Source organism: Rhinolophus hipposideros (genome assembly GCF_964194185.1).
Source record: "Rhinolophus hipposideros genome assembly, chromosome: 1".
NCBI classification, from domain to species: Eukaryota; Metazoa; Chordata; class Mammalia; order Chiroptera; family Rhinolophidae; genus Rhinolophus; species Rhinolophus hipposideros.
This window is the reverse complement of record NC_138047.1, coordinates 73,148,107-73,162,368: the sequence shown is the minus strand read 5'-3', so window position 1 is coordinate 73,162,368 and position 14,262 is coordinate 73,148,107. Positions and strand designations below refer to the sequence as shown.

Below are 14,262 nucleotides of genomic sequence, written 5' to 3'. Positions count from 1 at the left end.
TCTCCATGCAGGGTCTGATGATGGTTTCTTGGGGTCATTTCTTTGCTTTACATAGTTTTACCAATAATATTTACCTATCTACACTTGGAAAAAAACTGGATTTTTGTTTTCTTTTTCTTTTCTTTTCTTTTCTTTTTTTTTTTTTTTGCAGTGTCTCTTGGGTATTAATCACACCTAATAATTAGATGACCACTGAAGTTTTTCTTCAGAAGGGAGGAAAAGACAATTGTAATAATTTTTGCATGTTGGAAAACTGACCCTGCATCTAGTGCTCTGTTGTGTGTTCTTTTCTGCCTCCAGGGAGTTCTCTCAAACATCTCTTCCATCACTGATCTCGGCGGCTTTGACCCGGTCTGGCTCTTCCTTGTGGTGGGAGGAGTGATGTTCATTTTGGGATTTGCAGGGTGCATTGGAGCTCTACGGGAAAACACTTTCCTTCTCAAGTTTGTAAGTATCACACTCTACTCTCAGGTTGAAAGCCAAACTTAACCACATCAGAAGGACATACTGTCTTTAGGCAAAAATGATCTGTATCAAAAGCACTGGCAAACATATGGCCTGGGGAATGCTTTTCTTTTAGGAGAACTCTCTAGATAACCCCCACCCCCACCCATGCCTCCTTAATAATATGCATGCCACTCCCACCCCATGTTATTATTATTATTTTTTAAGATTTTATTGGGGAAGGGGAACAGGACTTTATTGGGGAATTGTGTGAACTTCCAGGACTTTTTTCCAAGTCAAGTTGTTGTCCTTTCAGTCTTAGTTGTGGAGGGCGCAGCCCAGCTCCAGGTCCAGTTGTTAGTTGCAGGGGGCACTGCCCACCATCCCTTGCGGGACTTGAGGAATCGAACCAGCAACCTTGTGGTTGAGAGCCCACTGGCCCATGTGGGAATCGAACCGGCAGCCTTCGGAGTTAGGAGCACGGAGCTCTAACTGCCTGAGCCACCGGGCCGGCCCCACCCCATGTTATTTATAGAGGTTTTATACACATATATCATGACTTTGCATTCCAATCGCTATAATACTTTTAGGACTAAGATATAGATAGATAGATAGATAGATAGATAGATAGATAGATAGATAGATAGATACTATATAGATATATATGATATGTAATATATCATATATATGTATATTATACTGGGGGTACCAAAAAATGTATACACATGACTTGTATTCATCTTTTGTTATTGGTATATATTGAGTATTACAATTTTAATACAGTTTTTTCCTTTCTTAAAATGTGTATACATTTTTTTTTGGCATCCTCTGTATATAGTTTTCTTCTCTTAAGTGATTTTTGCCTCCTCTTTTGAGCCCATAGTCAGTAGAAAGTTGTTCAGGTGGTGGGTTTTTGAGAATCCAGGTATAAGCACAGTGGCTGTGGCCTTTCCAGATATATCTGTTAAGCAGCAGGTTTGAGTGAATATGGAAAACAATAAAAAGCAAAGTCTTCCTCTGTATGACCAGCATCATTTTTATATCCCTCATAGGGTGTTTGGTGTGATCACTGTTCGCATGAATATTTTTGGAGGAAGTGTTTTACTAGAGGGTAGATACGTATTAAAAGTAAAAGTAAAGAATGCAAAGTAAAAGCGTTTCCTTTAGCGATTCCTTCCACAGGAGAGCAAAATGGCCTGTGTACTAGATGTATCTGAAATAGATTTGCTAACTGTGCCAACGAAGCTGCCTGTCAGTCTGCATTTTGGCCTCCTGGTGGCCTCTGTATCACAGCCCTCTGTACGGCAGCACCCACTCCCCTTTCCAAAAACAGGAAAAGGATTTTAAGAAAACCCTACCTTCCTAGGATGAGGGCGGATGGTGAGATTTCTAGAGAACAGTACTAGTGTAATAGCCCCTGTTCCTAGAACGATTCTTAACCTTGATCGACACAACATCATCGAGGGACTTTTCCTGTAAAACAAGAGCACAGACCAGAACTAGCCCCAACAGCCCTGCAGTAGGCGATTCTCTTCCCCGTCCTTTCTGCCACATCGTCCTTGGCCTCTTTTCTTGAACATCCCTAAGAAGAGCAGACTCAGTGTCCACCCATTGTCCACCCGGAGCAGCCCATTTTGAATTTAGGCAGCTCTGGCTCAGACAAGGTTCTGAAGACTGTTTAACCTGAAAGTTCATATGACTCATGCTAATAGGGAAAACTGAGGGATACTTGGTCCTGTGTACAATTTAATCAATAGTTGGATCTCTGTTCTGTATATATAGGTCTCTGGTGAGAGGAGCTAGTTTCTCAAGACTCCATTTGTCTTGCGCGTGCATACACACACACACACACACACACTTACTTCATTCCTCACTTAGTCAAAGACCTGTGGAGCCCCCAGGAGAGTTTTGTCCCATATAGCGAACTGCCACCCTGCCAGTCTTCTTGGCATGAGATACTTCTAAATACTTGAGCTCATCTCATTCAGCGTCTCTATAGCCATTTTGGGCCTCAGATCATACTTACTAGCTGCCAATTTTATCAGTTTTAGCCTTCAGGGACCAAAATGTGGGTTCCCCTTTAATATGATTTACTTGAATATAGTTTAGTTTATAAATGTAATCCCTTTAATATAATTATTATTTTTGTAGTTGAAGATATCAGAGTTAACTGAACAGGCCAATATATGTACATTTCTCTAAATCAGCACCTTAACTTATAAAGTCCCACGTTGGAAATGAAGAGAATTGTGTTTTCTTGGCTATTTTACGTCTCAGAGAATATTTTAAATAGTCCCTCTCTGCATTTAGTACAAACAATAAAAACTGGCCTAGAATATTCTTTGAGAAGGAGCTATGAAATAAGTACGAAGTAAATGTCAACATGACTCCACAAAGCTTCAACGATCTGATGTCATAAGGCCAGGAGACTTGCCGAGGGAAAATCCAAGAGCTAAGGTACTACAAAATAAAAATGGAGCTTCCTTGTTGACTGAGGTCCTAGGACGAAGCCTGTGAGTCTGTCTCCGCACCTTTGGAAATGGGGAAATGAGCTCACAAGGCCTGGGGCATGCAGGTTTCTGCCAAATCTTTGATAAGAATTTAACTTGGATTCAAATTTCGATATGCGTATTGTATAACATTATGAGAAGATTTACCAGAGTAACTAGAAAATGAACTTGTGTGGTGTTTATGGAGGTGAGAACAAAAATCTTAATTAAGACCTTTGCATTACTTCTGTCTTGGTTTTTTACATGTACAGGCATATGAGCTGGCTATGATTTTCTCATTTCTATAGTGTGATAACTGTTGTATTTCCATTTGTAGAGTAGTACCTAATAAAGGAAGGGGAGTTGTTTCATGTTATAAGGTAGGCATTAAGTAAAAGGGATATGATTTTTTTTTTCTGTCCTTTTTCTCGATTGAGGAAAGCTCACATTGAAATTATTGGTACCATTGATAGTTGACAACTCTGTAGATTCTATTGTTAGTGAACTCATCAAGGACAGATGAGTTCTGTGGAACTTTGTGGAACCGGAGCGGCTGAGCCGGAAGGATCAAGAATCGGGACCTAAATGTTGGGGTCCTGTTCTTTGCCAGGAACTTCTTTTTTCCTTCCACTCCACCCTTCATGCCCCGTTCCAGAACGGCACTTGGCACCCTGGATAAATATTGTCAGATATACTGACATCTAATGTGAAATGGCCCCACCCCACTGCCCTCTCCTCCCTTCACCCCCAAATCCAATTTTGGTATATGTGCTGCTGAAGTGAGCACGCCACCCCCAAATCCCATAAGACTGTAAACTCCTTGGAGACAGTCCTACTTATCTTTGCTTCTACAAAGCCCACCAAGCCTAGGGCCTGATCTGTTATGGGTCACTCAGTAGATGTTTGCTGAATGAATAAACATTTTTTTGTCCTTTTTTTATTTTAATAAGTAACTGTGTAGTTTCCTTTGTACCCTCCCCCAAAACAGTGTTGTCATTGGCTGCTAGATGTCTGCTTGCTGACTATAGATAGAGCAGACAGCTTTAGCCTGCTCTGCCTCCTCAACCACTTACTGTCCTGCAGCCTTTAGGAGCGCTGCCAAAACAGGGTGGCCCCAGTGTCACCTTTTCTGCACTTGTCAGCAGAAGTTTGCTTGCAGTTTACCCTCTGGTCCTTCACAACCTTATTTCTCATAATTGGTTTGAGCAAAAAAAAAAAATTGAAAAGGGTAAGAATGTGGGGGTTGTAGGAAGTGGAAAGAATCGTAGGCGTGAATAGTATGTTGATATGACTAAGGTGAGCTTCTTCTGAGTCTTTCAGATGGATGGGAATTTTCTCCCAGTATATGGGCAATTACCACATTACCCGTGGTCTCTCACCTTCCTTTTAAAACTCTTATTGTTTACATTAGTCAGAAGTCTCCCAGTGGCTGCATGTTGGTGTTATTTAAAATATTCTGAGACTGGGGCTTCACAAAGGAAGGCCCTCAACCCAGTGGTTTTATTTTGTTTTCATAATGGGAAATTATTTTCATGTCACAGTCACCCCCCACCACTTCCTCTTTGATCTCTTCATCTAAGATAAACACATCTGCCATTTTACCCTGTATAGCCGGTGTGAAGGGGAATTAAAGCAGTGTCTGAGTCCGTAAAAGGAATATACCACACACAGGATCAAGGCCACAGTTACAAATGACAGGTGACCTTAAAATATTGTAATAATTTATTTTTCAAGATTACAGAAGCTTGCTAGGTGTAGGGACGGGTCCTTGTTCAGCATCTGGGGGCACATCACTCAGTAGAAATTCGTTAGGCCTTAAGGTGAGTCTGATGAGACATTCCTATTGTTCATGTTTGCTTATGGGCTTTGTTGGGTAATTGCCAAATGGAACACCAGAGCCCCCAAAATGTGATTATGAAATGATTTGTAAAAACCCGTTCTTGTAGTGTAGTATTTTATTAATGAATCTTAAGAAACTGAAGGTTATCTGCATTGACCATGTGTTACCAACCCAGTGTAATTACAAACCCTTTTTGAAGGAACCATTTAACTGTATGTGATCAAAAGAGCTCTTCTAACTCTTCTCTGTGTATGTGTCTTTTGTCTTAGTTTTCTGTGTTCTTGGGAATTATTTTCTTCCTGGAGCTCACTGCCGGAGTTCTGGCATTTGTTTTCAAAGACTGGATCAAAGACCAGCTGTACTTCTTCATAAACAACAACATCAGAGCATACAGGGATGACATTGATTTGCAAAACCTCATAGACTTCACCCAGGAATATGTAAGTTTAAATTTGGTTTATTGTCAAGTTGAAAGCCTTCTCTGAAGGATGACCCCAGAGAACATCCTCCTGGCTTCTGCATCTGCCAGCTGAAACCCACCTCTGACTTTTCTGCATGGTTTTTGCTCTGTTTGTTGATTATTTTCTGACTCGCTCTATGACCTTCATGATTTGTACCCTAAATGGAAGTGTCCTGTTTTCACTTATCTTAATTTCTCCTGAGAGGAACAAAGAAGAAAACTCTTGAGCAAGAAGTTTCTAATCATAGTTGCCCTTTCCGGTTGACATTTGAAGAATATTGTTTTGCTGTAGGTTTAACATTTTATTTGGTATTAAATATGGATTCTCGCTCATTTCTTGCCCCCTTTTTTATCATCCTCCACCCTTTATAGCTCAGAATAATATACTTACTTATCAATAGAATATTTTCCACAAGTTTTTAAAATATACCTATCCAAGTATTATTATAGCCCATGCAGTTAAAACCTAAAGTGGAGCAAGTTCTAAGCCCTGGTGGCCTCAAAGAAGTGAAGCTTTGTACAGTATAGCCGCCTTCCGCCGGGTTGCTGAACATTTTTATGTGACAGTCCCTGCAGTGCAAACAAAGTAGCAGATGCCCTGCTCCACTCAAAATGCAAAATGGTATAAACAGGGCTCAAAAGATACAGATCTAGTGCCCAAATCTGATTAGCTAAGTGACCTTGGGCTAATAGGACTTGGACCTAGTTCCCCAACAGTACAATGGAAATGATAATAGCTACTGGGGATAGTATGACACTCTAATAAGAGGTACCTGGTTTTTATTAGGTGTTATTGTCCCATAAACTGACAGATGTTTATTTGCATTCACTGAACAATTGGATAAGCTGAGCAGACCTGGACAGCGGTGTCCGTGACATTAATGTATATGGCAGGACTGGAGGGCAAACAGAAGCCCAACAGACCGTTTTCCAGAATGACCTGGGGTCCCCTTTGATAAAGGGAGGAGAGGGCTGCATTAGCATTCACCAGGGGGGGTGGGGGTGGGGGGGGGAGGGAGACCACCCTGCTGCGTCAGGCACCCAGGACTGAGCTGAGCTGTGTTGTTCGGTGACAGCAAGGACTGTCCTGAAGTGAGCTGTACCTCAGGTGTGAAATTAAGCCCTGTTTCATCTCCTCAGCAGACTTCACTCTTTTGTTAGGTCATAATGGATGCAAGCTCACATCTTGCCAAGTATTATTGCTACCTAGGTTGCATGGCAAATCTGATGGAGCTTTGTAGGCAAACCTCAAGATGCATTGCCCACATCCTTGGAGGAGCAGACGAGTCGCAGGAACATGCGTGTACACGTTCTCTTGAAACGCTGTCTGCTTTACGTGGAAATACCGTCATTTAATGTGATGTTCTTCTTCTGTCATGGAGTTTAATCTTTTGAAGTAGCTGTTGACCCTGAAAGTCTGAAGATGGTCAAGGCCTGATGTTTATTTAACTGGAAGAAATAGAGCTTAGTCTAGCTCAGGGAAGTGACAAGGGAACTTAGGGAGCAGCCCTGGAGTCAGGCCCCACTGAAGATCCCCTGAATTTAACAGCTTGTTTTATATGTGTTTTAATTAGATGACTGAATTTTTAAGTTAAAAATGTAAATACATGGTCTTGTTTAAAAGTATTCAGAGTAGTAACCGATAATGAAAAGTAAGCCTCTAAACTTTGGGTTGGGGGGGGCGGTGATAATGGATATGTTCACAATTTTGATTGTGGTGATAGTTTCATGATGTATACATATGTTAAAAATTATAAAATTGTACACTTTAAATATGTGTAGTTCATTGTATGTCAATGATACCTCAATAAAATAGATTTTTAAAAAACCATTAAGGTGTAGAGATCAGAATTGTTAAAAAGTCTCTAGATATCCCACCCACACCCCCAGTTGCCTCCTTCAAAGCTCTCTACTGTTTAGTATCTCGTTTACCCTTCTAGAATGTTCCTACGTGTACTCGAACCAAACAGTTCTAATGCTCACGGAGCCCTGCTGTACAATGCCCTTCCCCCAGTGAACACCATGGAGCTCATCAATCTTTTAAGTCACATGCCAACCCATCCTTACAAACCTTCAGCCTTCATTATTTTGGATGCTTTTACAGGGGCTGATTAGGTTCAGTGTGGTTTACAAGGAAATTCTGAGACGAGAAGGTTAATGCTGGCAGAAGCTGGGTGTTGGCTGTTGGGGCGGGAATGTGAGTGTAGGCCCCTGGTGGCCTCCGAGTCCAGGTGTCCTAATTCTCTCCTGTTTGCTCTAGTGGCAGTGCTGTGGGGCTTTTGGAGCTGATGATTGGAACCTAAATATTTACTTCAATTGCACAGATTCCAACGCAAGTCGGGAGCGATGCGGTGTGCCATTCTCCTGCTGTACTAAGGACCCAGCAGTAAGTGGAGGCCAGCAACTTGCCGGCCTGCTCTGTGTGTCACGCTGGGATGGTGCGTGGGACGAGCAGTGGTTTGGGTCCTGAAACCTCCTCTTACCCGCCATTGCCTAATCATAGCTCCTGGAGGAGGTATAGTGCTCAGTTCTTCCCAGTAGGAGTAATAATTGCTGACGTTAAGTGAGCAGTACGTGCTGGTTCCTATTCTAAGCTTTTTTGTGTCTTGGCTTATTTAAGTTGGAAACATTCATACTGGCAAATACTACCATTATCTTCCCTTTTCAGGTTAAATCAAGGCCCATGGAGTTTCAATAACTTTCCCAAGGTCACATTACTAGGAAGTGATGAAGTTGAGCTGCAGACCCAGGCAGCCTGCCTATATTCCTTTTTTTGGGCTTATATGAGCGCTGTCTGCATTGGTTTGGGGTTAGTAACCCTTTTCTTTCAGACTTAGATCTGGGGGACATGTTAGGAATAGGAGAGTTTGAGGCAAGATAGGGGGAGAATGCTATGTGGGAAGATCACAGCTGCCCGGACTTTCCGTCGTAATGGTGACAGTATTTACAATTTATAATGTCTACATATAACTATTCATAAGCCACTCTCTTTTACCATGGACTTGATTGTATTTTGGTCCAATTATGTGCCTGTTATATAGTATAGAATGACTTAACATGCAATCCCTTATTTTAATTTAAAAGTCAGAATTGAGTGTTAGAACAACAAATACAAGTTGCTCCTGTACTTGTCCCTTCTGGACATTTTAGCCTCTCTTTGGCCCATCAGTCCCTAAGTGTTCGCCCCCAGAGCCACCCTTCCCTGCATTGAGCAGAGCTGAGTGGGGACTGATGAGTTCAGTGGCCATTTCCCCCTGTAAGGTAGGGGATGTGGGGCTCTTTAAAAGGCGCAGTGCTATTGGGGTAGAAAAGCAGGAGTTCCTGCAGTCTGCCCATGGTGGTCATGGGTGGGGACAGGGGTCAGCCTGGGCTGTTATTCTTGGTCTGAAGGAGACTGAGAATCAGTAAGGACTGTGCTCCCCTGCTCTGGGACCTTGCCAGGAAAGCCAGCCTTTCCGACTGGCTCGTTTCTCCCTTTCCTCTGATGAGGGCCAAAAGGCAAGAATGCCCAGCACAGAGCCCCGGGTACCCACTCAGGAGGCCTGGTGCTGGCCAGCCGCTACAAACTGCTCTGTCTCCAGTTCCTGCCCTGTGTTAGCATTCCATCAGCAGAATTCTACAGATTCTCGGAAGGCTTTGTGTCTTCCCTTTCAACTACAGATCCTCTAGGCAGAGCTACCTCATTCCATAAATGCTAAGCCCATACCCTGCAGAGGAGAAAAATAAACTTAGAAGAGGGGAACCCACATTTCTGATCAGGCCTGTTAGATGTCAGAGCCTCTGTCCATGTGATACGTGATGCATTCTCATTGTAAAACCACTTAAATAATACAGACGTATATAGATTAAAAAGTAGAAGTCCCCCCAAGAAAGCAAAAATGAAGATAGTCATTGTACCCTTTAACCATGGTTTGTATCTGGCTCCAGTTCCCTAAACCCTATAAGCTTCTTGAGGTTGTCAACTCTGAATCTGGAGCCTCCTGCATAATTGGCTTGCTCTCCTTTCTGTTATTTCCCGAGCCTTGGTTTTCCTAATTTGGAAAAGAGGGCATATTTTAATACCTACTTCTGAGGATTGTTATAATAATTCCACGGAATAATGTATAAATGTTTAACAAGGTGCCCTGTCTGTCTGTATGCCCAAATCCACATTTCATTATCGACACTTAAATGGGGATCTTCTGCTAATTCCTAGGTGGGCTTCCTAACAGAAGTGAATTTCACTGTTCTGTTTTCTTTCTCCACCAGGAAGATGTCATCAACACTCAGTGTGGCTATGATGCCAGGCAAAAACCAGTAAGTGGAATATCATTGTCGCTTAGCACAAAGGGTGTTGGAGGAGCTTTTGAACTTGCATGGTGACGCTGTGCTCTCCTCTTCCCCTGTGAAGGAAGTTGATCAGCAGATTGTAATCTACACGAAAGGCTGTGTGCCCCAGTTTGAGAAGTGGTTGCAGGACAATTTAACCATCGTGGCTGGTATTTTCATAGGCATTGCATTGCTACAGGTAAGACAAGGTTCCTTTCTGGATGTCACAGGGAAATGATGCCCTGGGAGAGCCCTTGCCAGGATAGGAACTAAAAATTAAAAACTGTGCTGAAAATACGCTCAAGAAAGTGAAAAGACAACTTCCAAAATGGGAGAAAATAATTTCAAATCATTATACCTGATAAGGATCAAGTATCTAGAATAAACTCAACAATTAAAAAGACAAACCCAGGGGCGGCTGGATGGTTCAGTTGGTTAGAGCGTGATCTCTGAACAACAGGGTTGCCGGTTCGATTCCCACATGGGCCAGTGAGCTGTGCCCTCCACAACTAGATTGAAAACAACAAACTGCCACTGAGCTCCCTGAGGGGTGGCTGGATGGCTCAGTTGGTTAGAGCCTGAGCTCTCAACAGCAAGGTTGCCGGTTCAATCCCACATGGGAAGGTGGCTGTGCCCCCTGCAACTAAAGATTGAAAACGGCAACTGGACTTGGATCTGAGCTGCACCCTCCACAACTAGATTGAAGGACAACGACTTGGAGCTGATGGGCCCTGGAGAAAAACACTGTTTCCCAATATTCCCCAATTAAAAAAAACAACAAAAACCCAGTTTAAAGATGGGCAAAGAATTTGAATAGGCATGTCTCCAATGAAGGTAAAAATAATTCGAAAGCACATGAAAAGTGGCTCAACAGCAGTAACTGTTAGGGAAATTAGAATCAAAACCACAATGAGATACCACTTCACTACAATAGAATGGATGTACAGTTGACCTTTGAACAACAGTTTTAAACTGCACAGGTCCACTTATGTACAGATGTTTTTCAATTGACCACAGTTCAATTGACCTGTGTAGCTCAACTGACCTGAGTTGTTGCAGATTCAACTCTGTTGTTGGGAACCTGAGTATGCAGAGTTGCCCACTGCAGTTATATGCAGATTTTCTACTTCATGGGAGGCCAGCGCTTCCAACCCCCATGTAGCTCAAGGGTCAACTGTAATTAAAAAGGAAGACAATAACAAGCATTGTTGATGATGTGGAGAATTGGAACCCTCGTACATTGCTGAAGGGAATGAAAATGATGCAGCCTCTTTGGAAAACAATTTGGCAATTCCTCAGAAAGTGAAACAGTTACCATATGACCCAGCAATTCTACTCCTAGGTATGTACCCCAAAGAATTGAAAACATATGTTCACCCAAAAACTTGTACACAGATGTTCATAATAACACTATTCGTAATAACCAGAAAGTGGAAACACTGCAGATGTCCATCACCTGATGACTGGATAATCAAAATATTGTTTATCCACATAGTGGAATATTATTCCAGCCATCAAAAGGATTGAAGTACTGGTACATGCTACAACATGGATGAACCTTGAAAACATTTTCCTATGTGAAAGCAGAATAACACAAAAGGCCAGATACTATATGATTCCATTTATATGAAATGTTCAGAATGGGCAAATCCACAGAGATAGAAAAGTAGATTAGTGGTTGCCAGGGCTGGAGGGATGAGGAATGGGAATGAGTGATAATGGTACAGTTTATTTTGGGGGTGATGGAAATGTTCTGGAATCAGATACTAGTGATAGTTGCACCAGTTGCACTGGTGATAGTTGCACATCCTTGCAAATATACTAAAAACCACTGACTGACTTTAAAAGGATGGATTGTACAATATATAAATTATATCTCAATCAAAACAAAAAGATAAGAAAAGTGGAATTCATTGGACAGGGAAAAGCCTAATGAAGTTAAGAGTTTCACTGTTTGCTGCTCTTTTTCTTCCCTTTCTCAGATTTTTGGGATATGCCTGGCCCAGAATTTGGTTAGTGATATTGAAGCTGTCAGGGCTAGCTGGTAGAGCCCCACAACAGCTGCTGTAAGACACTGGACAGACCCAGCCTTCCAGACCCTCCAGCGTGCCCAACCAAATCCACGCTGCATGGACCCCAGTTACAGAGGCATCCTGAAATCCCACCTGATGGAGCTGCCAAGAACTTCTTTTGGGGGGGTAAAACTTTGAAATGCTGCTTAGTGACAGAATTTTAAAAAAATAACCAGTGTGAAAGTTGTTGCGCCGTGAATCTCTACTGTAGCCATGAATTTATGGATGGTTGGACACTTACCAAAAAAGAAAAGGGAGGGTGGGGGACTCAGATGTACCTGAATTTGTGGCAAACATAGTCTTGCTCTCCACTTCGGTAACTGGAGGGCTAGGAGAGGCAGCTCTGCTCTTCGTCACACCTTGAAGGGACTGCCTCCTGCTCCGTGGACTAAGGAAGTGCATCTTTTCCAAAACTCAGCCCCTGATCCATGAAGGCTGGGGGTTGGTGTCCGTTCATCATGTATTTCAAGGAACTGTGACAGCTCTCATCCCAAGAAGAACACAGCTTGTCTTTGGGTTCAGATTTTGTGATCGCATTCAAGAAGTAACTTGGGTGGGCATGTTTGGTCTCCTGGAGTGTCGTCTTATAAGAGAAGTTGTATATTCCGTGTGCACTGAGTAAGGACGTGGGACTACTTCATGATGCTGGATTTTAGCACAGATCTTTTTTTTCAGTAGGTCTGAGCTTTATTTATCGATGAAATCCAAGGAGAAAATGAAGTTAATGATGAGGTGTTAGTTAAATACCCGTCACCCAGCCCACCAAATTATGCGTTGGATTCTGTGAAAACTCTGGAATACTCTGGAGTTTTGGCTTTTCTTTTTTTTTTTTTGGTCTCCTCCAAAGTGAAAACTATGATACAGTTTGTTAAATTTTAAAGTGTTTTCTCACAAGCTCGAATGTTAATTCTTTGGTGTAATCTCCCTGCATGACCCATGAGTCTGAATCTACCAGCTTCTCTTTCTGCCATCTTTCCTACAACATTTATTAACGTGATTTGGTCAGCATTTATTTGATAGGTACATGGCCTTGAGAGGTGTGGCGAGTTCTCCTCGGCGCAAGGGACCCACTGCACCATTGCAGATTTTTCCATGGATTCAATGATCCCTTAACCACGTAGGTTGTTATGGCCTCTTCTACAGCCTCCCCTTCTTGCTCTTTGAATGGAATTAAACCCAACTCCAAAACAGTGTTGACACAATCAAAAAGTTTCTAATGGGGTTTTTTCTTCTTCTGGTTTTACTTTGTTTTTTTTTTTTTTTTTTTTTAAGTGCATGGGCAGAGCTCCTATTCTCTTAGTGCAGACTAACCATCAGGATGGTGACAAAGCACAAATATTCTGGAGCAGAGAACCTTGACGGGGCAAGTGTTCTGTGACACAGGTGGGGAACTATCTATCTCCAGGTGCTGCCACCCACCCCTGCCCTGACTCCAGGTGGTTGGGACAAGTTTGGGCCCCAGATTTTAATCCAACTGGAGCCTACCAGGGTCTCATTCCCCTGGGGGAGCAAATATTAGTCTGTGGAACACTGGAAAAACCACAGGCATATTTCACGGTGATGACACATTTGCCAACACATAACTGGGCAGCCAGCTAGCATATTTTGTGGAAATTTAACAAGGTTTTCCATTTCACTCTTGTGTTGCATCACTGTGGCTGATGAATGTGTCAGTGTGCTCAGAGAAAGGACAAAAAGTCTTTGAAAATCTGGCCTCTAGAGTTTGGGTGTGTATGATCCTGCATGTGTGTGTTTTGGTCTCAGTGTACTTAAAGGTGTTCATTCCACATTCCAGCTGTAAGATTAGTTTATTTCATCTCTGCCCCCACCACAGTTGTCCTTCTGTAATGTCATGTCAACATGGAGAAGACTTGAGCTCTCCAATTGGCACCCTTGTGCTTTACGTTGATTACCTCATTTTCCAGTGAACTCCATCTGACCAGTTGATTCAGAACTAGGCAAGGTTCCCACCCTGTGGCCCATCCAGTGAAAGGCCAAATGGCAAGTTCAAGTGAGTTTTAAATTTTAATGAATCACCCTTTATTTTTTACACTTGAGAGTGGTTGTAATAAAGGCTGTCATTAATAAACTTGGTTCTACCTTACATGGAGTTATGTCTTTCTTCGTTTCTTCTCTTTTGAAATTGCAAAAACCTCTAATCCAGTGGTTCTCAAACTTTCACGTGATAAGAATCACTGGGTGGCGTGTTGAAACACAGACTGTGTTTCTCCGAAAATAAGACCTAGCCAGACAATCAGCTCTAATGCATCTTTTGGAGCAAAAATTAATATAAGACCCGGTATTATATTATATTATATTATATTATATTATATTATATTATATTATATTATATTATTATAAAGACCGGGTCTTATAGTAAAATAAAATCAGGTCTTATATTAATTTTTGCTCCAAGAGATACATGAGAGCTGATTGTCCGGCTAGGTCTTATTTTCGGGGAAACACGTGATTACTGTTTGCTCCATCCCCAGAAATTCGAATTCAGTATTAGAAGTTTAGAAACCTATGCATTTCTGACAGGTTTCCAGGTGATGCTTTTGCTGCGTGTCCTGGAAGTACACTCTGAGAAGCACCACTCTGGTCCAATTCTCTAAGAGGGAGAATGGGAGAGGAACATTTTGCGATTGA

At 42.2% G+C, this 14,262-nt stretch overlaps 1 protein-coding gene across 1 annotated transcript in view; it reads left to right on the top strand.

The window, feature by feature from the left end:
- Window positions 1-13,717, top strand: part of TSPAN5 (tetraspanin 5) — a 163,732-nt gene extending 150,015 nt beyond the window's left edge. Inside the window, exons 3-8 of the mRNA XM_081051189.1 lie at window positions 301-447; window positions 5,043-5,213; window positions 7,494-7,619; window positions 9,482-9,529; window positions 9,624-9,740; window positions 11,524-13,717. Of these exons, the coding sequence (XP_080907315.1) occupies window positions 301-447; window positions 5,043-5,213; window positions 7,494-7,619; window positions 9,482-9,529; window positions 9,624-9,740; window positions 11,524-11,589 (675 nt within the window). The 3' untranslated portion in view covers window positions 11,590-13,717. The remainder of the gene's footprint in view (window positions 1-300; window positions 448-5,042; window positions 5,214-7,493; window positions 7,620-9,481; window positions 9,530-9,623; window positions 9,741-11,523) is intronic.
- Window positions 13,718-14,262: the final 545 nt, after the last annotated feature.